This window comes from Neltuma alba, unplaced genomic scaffold (assembly GCF_004799145.2).
Source record: "Neltuma alba isolate B1F8T4 unplaced genomic scaffold, ASM479914v2 tig00010229_pilon, whole genome shotgun sequence".
Classification (NCBI taxonomy): Eukaryota; Viridiplantae; Streptophyta; class Magnoliopsida; order Fabales; family Fabaceae; genus Neltuma; species Neltuma alba.
Window position 1 is genome coordinate 247486 of NW_021635161.1, and position 13243 is coordinate 260728.

At 32.5% G+C, this 13243-nt stretch overlaps 2 protein-coding genes across 2 annotated transcripts; one reads left to right on the forward strand and one right to left on the reverse strand.

Annotated features, from left to right (window-relative positions):
- The first annotated feature begins 246 nt into the window (after positions 1-246).
- LOC114755067 (cytochrome P450 71D10-like) lies at positions 247-2009 on the forward strand. The gene is made up of 2 exons (XM_028943939.1): positions 247-1133; positions 1262-2009. Exons 1-2 carry the CDS (start codon positions 381-383, stop codon positions 1880-1882), a joined length of 1374 nt encoding a protein of 457 aa, XP_028799772.1. The 5' UTR covers positions 247-380; the 3' UTR covers positions 1883-2009.
- A 3578-nt stretch (positions 2010-5587) lies between these two features.
- LOC114754953 (ent-copalyl diphosphate synthase, chloroplastic-like) lies at positions 5588-10717 on the reverse strand. Its single transcript, XM_028943808.1, has 14 exons — positions 10539-10717; positions 10251-10438; positions 9828-10137; positions 8613-8796; positions 8245-8459; positions 7833-7953; positions 7537-7649; positions 7218-7444; positions 6994-7109; positions 6804-6902; positions 6483-6713; positions 6298-6409; positions 6022-6216; positions 5588-5888 (listed from the first exon to the last, which is right to left on the reverse strand). Exons 1-14 carry the CDS (start codon positions 10666-10668, stop codon positions 5676-5678), a joined length of 2454 nt encoding a protein of 817 aa, XP_028799641.1. The 5' UTR covers positions 10669-10717; the 3' UTR covers positions 5588-5675.
- Positions 10718-13243: the final 2526 nt, after the last annotated feature.

Consider the following 13243-nt stretch of genomic DNA (forward strand, 5'->3'; position numbering starts at 1 on the left):
TTTATTTATATACTACCGGTCCCAATTATATAATCTCGTTTGTAGTCTATAAATAAGGTAAATAAGGTTTTATAATTAGGACCGGAGGTAATATATACACATATAGTGTTATACGTACATTAATATTATATTAATTAATAAAGGGGAACAGAGCCATCCGTTTAGTATAAAAGCAGTACTTTCGCTTCTAAAACGACCAAACCCTCACTTCAGCATTAGTTTCCTTTGTCAGTATGGAGATTCAAATTCCATATTCCATCCTCTTCGCCTTCTTCTCGTTGCTCTTTCTGGTTCTAATAAAGCCTTCAAGATTGAAGAAATCAAACAAACCCCTACCCCCAGGGCCATGGAAGCTTCCTATTATAGGGAACTTACATCAAATGGTAGGGCCATCACTTCCTCATCACATCATGAGAGACCTTGCAAACAAATATGGCCCCTTGATCCACCTTCAACTTGGACAAACCTCCAACATCATAATCTCTTCCTCAGAAATGGCCAAAGAAATTATGAAAACGCACGATCAAATCTTTGCCAACAGACCCATTTATTTAGCAGCCAAAATTGTTGGCTACGATGGTATTGATGTTGGCTTCGCTCCATATGGACATCGTTGGAGGCAACTTCGAAAGATTTGTACTTTGGAGCTTTTGTCTGTAAAGAGAGTCCAATCATTCAGAAATATAAGGGAAGAACAAATAGGATCTCTCATGAAGTATATAACTGAACATGAAGGTTCTGTTATTAATCTTCATAAACAATTTTTCCCTCTGGCAAATTCCGTTGTTGCTCGTGCGGCCATTGGTAAGTCCAAGAATGTGGACGACGTTGTGTATTTTATGCAGAAAACGATGGAGCTGGCTACTGGACTTGGTGTTGAAGATCTTTTTCCTTCACTCAAATTCCTTCCTGTCATCACTGGTTTGAAGCGTAAGCTTGAGAAACTGCATGAACTGGGTGATGGGATTTTGCAAGAAGTCATTGCAGAACATAGAGAAAGGAACGATAAGAGGAGCGAGGATGGTGATGATGAAGCACACCAGGAAGATCTTGTCGATGTTCTTCTCAGGGTCCAAAAGGAAAATGACCTTGACATCCACATTTGTGACGACACCATCAAATCTATTATTCAAGTAAGTCTTCTTCTCTCTCTTTGAATGCTTCATACATATAAACAAATACTTGATCATTTATAAGTTACAAATAAGTGTTTTACTTTATAAATATTGGAGTTTGACTCAAAGAAATAAGCTATTCTCAGGACATGTTCTTTGGGGCAACTGAAACAACAGCAACAATTTTGGAGTGGGCAATGGCTGAATTGCTGAGGAATCCAGAGACAATGAAAGAGGCTCAAGCAGAAGTAAGGAAGGTCTTTGGAAACAAAGGATACGTAGAAGAAACAGAATTGCACAAGTTGAAATACACAGATGCTGTAATCAAAGAAATCTTGAGGCTTCATCCACCTCTTCCACTACTGGTTCCAAGGGAAAATTTTGAAACATGGGAAATCAATGGTTACAAGATCCCTTCCAACTCTAGGATTATTGTCAATGCTTGGGCACTCGGAAGAGATCCCAAGTATTGGAACGAGGTAGAGAAGTTTCAACCACAAAGATTCCTTGATCCCTCAACGGACTACAATTTTAAGGGTACGAACCATCAGTATATTCCATTTGGGTCAGGAAGAAGGATATGTCCTGGATCTTCATTTGGTTATGCTGTTATCGATTTGGCTATCGCCAAATTGCTTTACCATTTTGATTGGAAGCTTCCTGATGGGATGAAGCCTGAGGATTTGGACATGGAGGAAACTTTTGGTAACACTGCCTCTAGGAAAAACCATCTATGTGTGGTTCCCACAGTCGTCTATCACCCTTAGTTATATATTTAGTGTTATTGTGATACCGCTTGAAAGATAATAAGGGATGTTTAATTTTCAGAATAAAATAGTGCTTTATGTGTTTGCAAATGTTTTCTGTAATAAAAGAATATGTGTGTGCCTCGCTATGCTTATTAATTGTACTTAAAACATGTCTGTTTGAGTAGTGTTTTATTTAATGTATCTATTGTATTTGTTTTCTGATTTATTGGTATACAATATACATTTTTTTTACATATATAGCTGCTAATTGAAATTAAATAACCCTAATCAAATCATGATTCATAAATCAATTAAACGATATCACAAGAATTTAGCTCGGGGTTCGTTGTTCTTTTTTAATGATATTTTTCTGTATGCTATCTTTTTTATATTGACCATATAAATGATTCCCTACACGTATAATGATAAAAATTAAGAGAAATCCCACAAGGCCTCCTCCAATTTTCGATGAAATATTACCCAGCCAGGATCTATGACTCTATAAGTTGGTTACAAAACAACTTCGATATAATTTGAGTTTGTATCTAAAAATATAAGCCTGGCTTATTTCTATTTTTTAATTTATGTTTTTAGAGTAGTTTTACAAAATTGATATTTTAAAAAATTTTAAAAATAAAAATGTTGGATAATTGTTCTGAAAAATTGCATTTGAGGACAAAAGATAAAAACTAATTTGGGGCAATTATTTTGAAATCAACTTGGAAAACTAATTGAAAGTGAGACACAAAGTAGAGATTAGACAAAGAGACATTAACAAGTGCAGGAGACAGAATCAAAAGGATGGCCGCGAGTAAAGAGAAAAATTATGAAAAATAATAAAACAGAAAAAAAAGGAAAACGATAAAACATGTAAAAAAAATTTTTTTGAGGTTTTTTTGAAAAAAAAAATGATATCTAATTTTTTTTGTTTTACAAATAAACTTAATCAAAAATTAACAACCAAACAATTTTTTTTTGTTTTTAAAAACAAAAGATTATTTTGAAAACAAGAAAATAAACATGCCCGTATTGCACGATATTGCCCTCGACATGAAAAACGATGTAGAGCACATCTTTGCATTTGAAAAGATACATATTAAAATTAATTTATGAGAGAATACTTGTCAATGCTGGCTTAATTATGTGAATTATTAATTCTGCTACGCAAAACTTTTTTTTTTTTAATACTCCTCCGGTCTTTATTATAAGACCCAATTTGACTTTTTATTTGGTCCTAATTATAAGACCCAATCCATTTTCTCTCTTATATTTATGTATTTTTTTCCAAGATAATCCTTCTAATAATGATAGTTTTAGCCAATATACTTAATTAGCAAGGATATTTTAGGAATAACAACACTTATTTATTATAAATAACCAATTTAACTTACTTCCTTAATCTCCTCAAATAAGTCAATTGGGTCTTATAATTAGGACCGGAGGAGTACTTTGGACAGTATTTATTTGACTTAATGTCTATCTCCTTAGTCCAACGACCGTCTGGAAAAGAGGCATACTTACCTCATATGGAAAACGGTCTATCACGTTAAACGAAAAGACTTTAGAAATATGAGCCAATGAAAACCACTTTTCTTTGGCCAACAACCACTTTTGCTTCCATGCTTTTGAATAATTGATACAAATATTATGACTTTTCGGCGTAGGACCACGTTACATGAGAATCTTCTATCTTTTCAGATTGTTAATTTAAAATTAAAATGTATTAACTATATAACTGAACTTGTTAAATTTTAAAGTTGTATCATAATAATTTTTTATTTAAAAATTTATTACAAGTGTGTTTTGGAGATAAAAAATTATTAATTTAAAATTAAAATATGTTAACTGTGAAATGTAACATGTTACTTTTCAAGATTATCTTGTGATAAGGTTTTATTCAAAGGTTTACTGCAAGTTTTAAAGAGATATGAAGCTATTAATTTAGAATTAAAACTTGTTAACTATCTAATTGAACTTATTAATTTTCAAAATTATATTTTGATCAATTGAACTTTTTAATTTTCAAGTTTTATTCAAAGACTTATTGCAAATGTGTTATGAAAACAGAAAATTGTTACTCCTCCGGTCCTAAATATAAGACCCTTATACATACTAGTATAAGAGTCTTACATTTAGAACCGGAGGAGTAATTTAGAATTGAAATATGTTAATTATAAAATGGAACATGTTAATTTAGAATTCTCTCTTGGTTTCTAATAAAATGAGTATTAGAGTCATTTCTTAAAATTTTAAAATTTCTCTTCACATCCCATGACCTAACTAGGGGGTTTGACAAATTTAATGACCCAAGTAATAATTTGGGTTATTTAAATGTCTTTTTAAAGAATTTTTCTTATATATTTTTGCCCAATTTTAATTTTCTAATAAGAGAATTTATTTTCTTAAAAAAATAACTGTTATCTCATTGTCATTATGTTTTGGCTCTACTAAAATTATTAACAAAAAAAATATGAAATAATTAACATCCAATTTTATAAAAAAAACTCGAAAATTCCCTTCTAGCGTGGTACATATAGGGCCCAAATCATAAATATCTTTTCAATTGTGATTTACGAAATATAAAGTTATGAGAGAGGAGCTTTGTTTTTTTTTTTTGTTGCTAAAGTATAGACATCTTTCTATTAGAAATAATTTTATTCGAGACACTGTCAGGCACTAAATGTGGAAACCTTTTTCAACAGAAAGAAATTTTGTTTTGATTTAGGTGAAATATGTTTATAAATATTTTTTATCACTATTCCAAACAGGCTTCTAGTGTTTTTTTGCTTTTTTGAGGTAAAACAGGCCCTTACTTGGAGGGATGTGCATACTTTTTTAACAGGGACGCGGGCCTCATGTAATCAAACTTAAAAGACATTATGGCCCATATAATTTTTCAAATTGACCAGATTGCCCTTATTTGACCGAGAAGGGAGACAATCGAGCAGCGCAAAACGGCGTCCTCGTTCAGAGATGATCGCAGGCTTTCATGAAGAAAAAGGTAATGGAGAGGCAGAAAACGGCGTCCTTGTCCTCCCTGTCCTCAAGCTTTTGCTCTAGCCGACGATTGAAGGAGAAGAACACTGAACCAGAAAAATGGCGTCCTCCCGCTTCTCTGTTCGGCTACGTACTTCAGAGCAACGCTTCCCTGTTCTTCGTTTTTCCTTTTTGTTTCATACGATTAACAAGTTCGTTTGACTGTGACCGATTTAATAACACCAGTTGAGAGGGACATGGTATATTTCTTTTGACTTTATTATTATTTTCCCTTGAAACTCTTCATCTTGTTTATACATATCCAAATATATTAATGGTTTGTCTTCTGCCCCACTTTTGACTAAAGCTATAAACTAATCCTACGAAGAAACGGGCCCTCTCCTCCACTTTTGAGTAAACTATTTATGGATTTCCTTATTATTTGTTCATCTTGCAATCTATGGACGTCTCTTGAATTCCTTTGTCCACACGTTTTTTAAAAGAAAATCGAGTTAATTTATCAAATCCTTTTGGCGCTTTGATGCAGGGGGAAAAAAAAAGCTCCTTAAGTTAAAATGACACTGCACCAATGTAATATTCTTCTATTATATATGTAAACTTGTACAACCTTAAGATTTGATAATGCATCACAAACAACCTTTTGTTTTTGAATTTAGCCTTGTTAATAAATCAGGAACAGAGTACGTGGCACAATCTTGTTATATACGTTTAGTATGGGGCCAAAAATGAACCAATCCGAAACATCATTTTATTACTTAGAAGACTTACATGAAATTACAAATCACACAGGGGTTATTAGATGCGATTACATTTATTACGCGACTCTCTCAAAGAGAACTTTTTCAATGTGAGAATTTACAGTTTCTGGATGAGTGTGAGCTGCATAATAAAAGCTTTTAGTGACAGTGAGGAATGTTTTCTTCATGTTGAGATCCATGCCATTTGAAGAGAGAACCAACTGCACTAGCTCTTGCATTTTCACTCCTATTTCTGCCTTCCCCTTGTAGCTAACATTGCTATTGTTTTCCTGATATAAATTCCAAACCAGATATATAAGTGAACTGTATCATGCATACATATACTACCACTAAGGAGATGAAATAATCTCGTTATTAATGAATGAAGCTGATTAATGATGTTTCTAGTTAAGAAGTAATCACCTCGGTGGTTTGGAGAGAACTTAATTGGTGGCAGATTTGATTAGATAGTTGGAGAAGTCTGTGATACTGAGGATTGATTTGTAAGTAATGAGGAAGTTGGTAGCCTGCATTTAGGTTGATCATGTTCACCAACAGCTCAGCATCTCCTTCCCACTGATCTCCACCGCTTTGCCATCCCAAGAGCCACTTTTTCCACTGCATGCATTCAAATATCATTATACTGCAGAATGAAGTTACGGAATATTGCATTTGTATTAACGAAGACAGATCACTTACTGCATCATGAAGAATATCGAAGCCAGCAGAAGGTGAGCTCTGAGAGAAGGAATGCAAAGTTTCTATTAAAGTCCCAAAAAGACCCTCCCTGCTCCTGTTTTTATTCAGCCATCTGCGATATGCATATATTATTAAGTTAAGCTTCTAATCAGAAATAAAAACGTACTAGTGAGAAGTGTAATTACCGTTCATTTAAGGAGGTACTGCTGTTATTGAATTCATGAACAAAGGCTTCTCTTTGGTGTTGGTCGGGATATGTGTATCTGAGTGTGTGAATGAGAGCAGAAGTTTTGACCCATGCAAGCCGTTCTTGGGATCTCTCTGGTTCAAATATGTTGGCTGTAGCCAAGAAGTAAGCCAAAAGAAGCCTTTCTTTGCTCAGTCCGAACATTTCTAGTCCACATTCTGAGTACCACCTGTATAAAAATCATCATAACTTTTAGTTAATATTTCTGACTTTTATGCACCCTGCCCAGAAAAATGAGAGAGATCTAGGTTGATCTTACTGTTGAATTCTGTTCCATTCTACTCGGTGCAAGGATTGGCACTTGTTATAGTCTAATTTTCCAAGTTCAAGGTTATCGTTGTTGCTGACTTTGTGCAGCCTGCAAAACATGAAAACCATCTTTAATTTTCAACTCAAAATATAATGTTCAGATCATATATCCCAGAATGAGACTTCAATTAGCTAGTTACCTGTAGAGAGTCTTAGAAATCCAGACATCATCACCACCACCGTATTGGTCCAAGTAAAATCTAGTCTCTACTCTTGGCAAGCTTGCATACCATGGGAAATCCAATGCATAACTCACCTGTCATTATCGCTTAGAAAACTTAATAACAATTTTAATTTTTGTTCATATGAATTAGCAAACTTATTTACAAGTAATATCGAATGAGCTTAAAGAAGAAATTAATACCTCGCCTGGCAAATCCTTGGCAATGATCCACTTATCAAGAATTTGATTATCAGCTCGTTTTTTAGATAAGAAATTGGTTGCATATTGCCTGCCTTCATAAAGAATTGTCTCTTCTGGGAATTGAAATTGAGTGGCTCTGTAAAAGTTAAACATCACTGTTGCCCCTTCATCTGTTTGTCCTGGCAAGCAGCAGAACTCGCCATCTTTCTCAAACGTTTTAAACACATCTGTCCCATATGACCCACCAATTTCATTCATTAGTATTTTCCTGGAAAATTAAGTCCATGTTTATTGTTGTCCAATATGGTATCTTACTTACTAGGTGAAACATCGTAGCCGTTTAGTCTTAATAGTCTGAATCCCATGGATGTGTCATCAAGGTCTGGCAAGTCTGAATCTTTTGTCCACCCAATGCCTCTCTCATTCCAATTTCTGAAAAAGAGTTATTGATAATATTGATCAAAATTCCATTGTTCTTGTTCCATTTGAGGTTTAAACTTCAATCAAAGTGATTTTAATTTCCCAACGTTACAATTTTAAGCAATCAATTGCAAGCTAGACAAACCCCTGAGATGGTAACCCGTTGGAGAAAAAGAGAAGAGAGGCAGTTTATACCTGTGAACATAATCTAGGATTTCTTTAATATGTGGTTGAAAATATCTTGCGATTCCCAAACGCTCCAACCGATCAACAATCCATAGTTGTTCGAAAAATTCTATGGGGTAGAAATCTGGGACTGCAATTTATTAAACAAATTAAAAAAAAAGGATTAATGTCACAATCATTCAAAACTTAATGTTAGGCAATTTAGATCAATTCCATGATGTTGCATAATTATTTACTCCCCTAAGTCTTAAATATAAAATCTAGCTGAACAATTTGTTTTGGTTATAAATATAGAACCTGAATTGTCTTTATCTTCCTCATTTAATGTTTTTCTTCCAAATTACGCTTATTAATTTCTTAACCTCAAATCACAAGTGTCATACTTAGTACGAGAGAGTACAATATATATAATTATACGCACCTCCGCCATTAAAGTTTTGGGCGACATTGTTCAAGTAAGTGAGGCAGTGAGGGTCGTTGCTTTGAGTGAAAGCAAAGGCAGTGGAAGAAGGACAGAACAAGTAAGAGCCATCTTTGCTTCTTACATTCTGAAGCTTATCCCATTGAAGCCCTGGTATTGCTTCCAAGCTGAACAGCAACGTCGTAGGAACACTATGCAAAACTTCCATCGGTATCCTTTTTCCCATCATAAAATAAACCAGTCAAACATTTGAGTATTATGGGGTCGATTTAGGAATAGTTCTTCATATAGTTTGGATCTTTGAATTTAAGAGGGAATCTATAATCTTTCTATTATTAAATCTATAATCATCAGTATTATATATGTACCGTTTGAGCTTGGCATCTCTCCTTGCAAGTATTTCTGGGAGGCCAGGGAAGTCATCAGGCAGATCCATGTTCAAACCTTTTGCCCAATGCAGAAGTGTTGGCAGAATGACTTCAAACCCACATGTCATGTGCTCTCTATTTTCCGTTTCCAGCGTGTTCGCGTTCTCTTTGAAGAACTTTAGCCCTACATTTATTTAAAATTATTAAATTAATATGTAAGATTTACATAAGTTCTCTAGACTATATATGCATCATGTTGGAATTATTCAATAGTCGAACAATGGTGTGAGGAAATTCCATTGAGCAGACTAGTCAAATTTTTATATATAAAAATGAAGCAAAATGACCGCTAACCTGTCTGCATTCTTGCTCATTTGAAAAATAATGAGTATTATTATATGGTCACTTTTAAGATGAATTGAATTGTCCATTGGAAATTTTAAACTAATTTTCATTTTTATATTTTAAACTAAATTTATTTTATTCTAGAAAAACCCAGAAAAAAAAAGAGTCTAAATGATTACTACATTCAGTCCTTGATATAAGAGTTAATTTAATTTTCAATTTGGTTTTAATTATAAGACCCTAATTGACTTTGTCTCTCTTATATATCTAGTTTTTTTCAAAGTAGTTTTTGTAGCAGTTGCATATATTAGATGTTCTATCAAATGATGATTCTAACTAATACACATGATTAACAAGAATATTTTAGGGAAGACAACACCTATTTATTACAAATAACTAATTTAACAGACTTAATTAATTTACTCAAATTAGTCAACTAACTTTTATATATATATATATATATGTATATTAAGGACCGGAGGTAGTACTTTATATCCTTAATTTAAAAGTTAGATAATTAATTTGGAGATATTAAAACGATTCATTAAGTTAATTATTTATAATAAACATGTGTTAGCTTTCTTAAATTACCCTTTTTAATCATGTGCTTCATGAAAATACCTTTGGGTAAGAACCCCTTACAATTAGTAGGAATATCTTTTTAAAAACAGTTACAAATTTAGGAGATAAAATGGACTTAGTTCTTATATTTTGTATTAGACGTAATCCTCTGACTAGTTTATTTATTAAAAGGTGAAGGCAGCAAGTAAATGGCCCACATGTTTGAAGATTTGACTGAGAGAGTAAGAAACGAAAGAATGATATAACATCTCAACTAATTAGGGTCATAATATAAGGGGGGAATCCTACCTTTGTGGACCTTTTCCGGATGAACGTTGTAGTGTGTTAAGACAATAACAGAAGCTAAGGTGCAAAGAAGCCTATCATAAGCCACAAATATATCCGCATCTCCCCAGGATCCATCTGGCAGCTGATTCTCTATTAACCATTGAAGAGATTCTGGGAACTGAGGGGCCCCACTTCCATTCACATCTTCAACCAGAGCGAACAATGCTGTGTGATAAGCCGATGGTGATATACTCTTCTCTCCTTCTTTTGATTCCAAGTTCTTTCTAATGCTTTCCACTCTCTTTCTGATCTCATCGTTCTTCACAGAGCCCTAATTTTCATATCAAAACAATACATGACATTCACATATAACACATCAAACTCACTGCATTAATATTAACATCGCACGTATGTCAACAAAGTGTTCAATGAAACTATACGTACCTCCAAAGCTTGTTCATCTTCTTGCTTCACCTGATCGATCCCACTCTTCCAATTCAATTTCGGGGTTGTCAAACCTTCCACGAGTTCTGATGAAGTTTTTGGCTCTGATATGCCTCTAGTGCTTTTTGCTCTCAAGTCAGAGTTATTCTTCTGTGAAACTATGACTTTAGCATTCAACCGCGAAGCCCCTGTAACAACATAATGATCATCACATAGGCTTATAAAGAGAACGATAAATTAATATACTCGTAAAAACCATTAAGAGGTTGAAGTAGTTGATTAGATTACCAGGAAAGGTGTTGTTAGAAGGAAGATGGATTGGCAGGGGATTGATGGAGGAAGAAGATAAGTCATGGCGAGTTGAAGAAGAAGGAAGAGACTGAGAGTAATAGTGATATAAGGTGGATTGAGAAGCCATTATGGCTTGCTTAGCTGCTTCTTCTTCTTCTTCTTATTGGAATAATCCTCTTCCACTGTAAATGGCCATGGCGATATTCATATGCCATTATATTTATAAGGATTAAAGACAACGGGTGTGGAAAAGCACGCGCAGCCTCCAAATAGATTAAATATTATGATGTTCAAACTATTCTTGCCCCACTTATTGACTAGTGCTATAATATAATCCAATGAAGAACCGGGCCGTCTTCGTGCACATATTTTAATGATAGAAATAGTTATGGTTTTCCTAGTTATTTGTTTATCTTGCAATATAATCCATCGACCTGGTTTTAATTTTTTTTATTTATGTTATCTTAAGGGAAGATAAAAAGAGAATTTTACTTGACCTGAGAAATGACTCATTCGATCGTGGAAAAGTTTACTGGGTTTACAGATATAACCATTGTTTTTCCAAGGAGAAAGTATTCTTTTGTTTTTTCATACGTAGAAGATATAGATCATCCTTAATAGTATACGTTATAAATAAAAGTCGAGAATTGAATTTTCAATAATTTGTATTTTTTTGACCTTAAAAAAAAAAAAAATACAAGACCTCAACTACTTCTCTTCTTCATTCTCATGGTTTTCCACACCATGCAATGTTGATCAGTCCAAATTCCATAATTTTGTATATAAATTATTGTTGTTGTTATTATTATTATTATTATTATTATTATGATTATGATGCACGGATGAAAACCTTCATAGTAAAGTTCTTATGCATAAAGGATGGGGAAAATTCAAAGATAGAACAACAGATGGGAAATAGCGTTACCAAAATTTTTCGTCCATCGATCGAGCCTTAGTCGTCATCAAGACTTCTATTAATTGTAAGAAGAATCTATAGACTCACAAATTTTGTTGACAAAACTTGGCATGTATTGAATTTTCTGAGTTAGGATTCTTTTGCGAAAACATTAATGGAAGATGTAATAATTAATAAATTAAATCACATGCTAACTAATTGAGGTTTTTTTTTTTTCATTCAAAATTTTGAAATGGCTTTAATTCAATGAGCATAAATGCATAATATTATATATCTGAATTTTTAATGATAAGATGGAATTTAATTCCAATAATAGCACCTAGCTTTGATTGATTTCAAAATTAAATTTAATCCATTAAGGGATAAAGTTGAAAACGTGAAAAACCTATGTAGGAAATGTTAAATGTATCAAAAAAAAAATGTAGGAGATGTCAAAACTACTTAAGTTCAGTCTAAATTAAGCATGTTTTTCATAATAATCACCGCAAAATCAATGTTCATGTGGATGTCCTTGTCACTTTGATTGCCTATTTAATGATTTGTGTCCGTTTCCGTTCCTCCATTTTCATGCCGCCAAAGTTTCCGCGCAAAGTTAAAATAGTTTTTTGTTTTTTGTTTTAAAATCAACATGATTTTGCAATCTGAGGGGAAAAAATCAAAAGATAATAGCTTTTTACTATAACTACACAACATTTAAAAATACTTAAAGCGAAATCATTTATATTAATATATAGATTTTTAAAATATCAAGAAATCATGAAAAAAAAGTTCATATCTATAATATCTTTTTTGTAAATTGATATTTAATAAAATATTAGCATAAATTTTTAAATTTTATAAAGCATAAATTTCATCGTTAGCATACTTTAATACTACTATAATTTAATGTTACATCATGCCGCATTTGTTAGAATTAAATAATTTATGCTATAAGTAATTCTTACATTAAGAGCCAGAAAGTAAATTTAATTAATTGGGAGGAATCCATCATGTGCTCTTATATCAAAGTTTATCCCTTGTACTCACCACAAAAATATGATATATAAACAATTTATATAATGAAAAGTAAATAATTTCGTAAAGTAGCCTAACATATCCCTTATAAATGAAAAGTTCACTACGTTAATCATAAATTAATACTCCCTTCACCCCATTTATATAAACTAATAAAATATATCTTTTATTTCTATACTAACAGCATTTTTTTTTGTACGACGGAATACACAGCAACAACATATTTTACTTATGCATGTATATGTAAGTGTATGGGATAATAAGCACATAGATAAATACAAATGAATAATTTATTCATCCATGTGATTTAAATACTAATTTGGTATGTTAATTGGTTTTATAATTTTCGGCCCAATATCCTGTCTTCATGGCTGATTTTTTTTAATTTTATTATCAAGTCAATAAAGCTGGTTGCGTGGGTAATGATATATCTCATAAAAAATTTAAAAAAATCACTACTATAAGGTTTTAAAAGGAAGAATATAATCACAAAAAAAAAGAATCATAATAACATGTAAGTACTATGACTTGTCATTCATTTGTTATGAGATTTTTTGTAGTGATTATATTCATTCTTTGAGGTCTTTTTCTTAAAAAAAAGTGTAATTTTAAATCCACTTTTGGATATGAGAATTTTGTTAATTAATTATTTATAAATGTATTTTTATAAGCGCTTTTAAAGTTTTAATTTTTAAGGTCTGCAATTCTAGAACCCTCTCAAGGCCCGGCTAGATTTGGGCATTCACCTTTTTTTCAAACTAGAAAAGAAAAA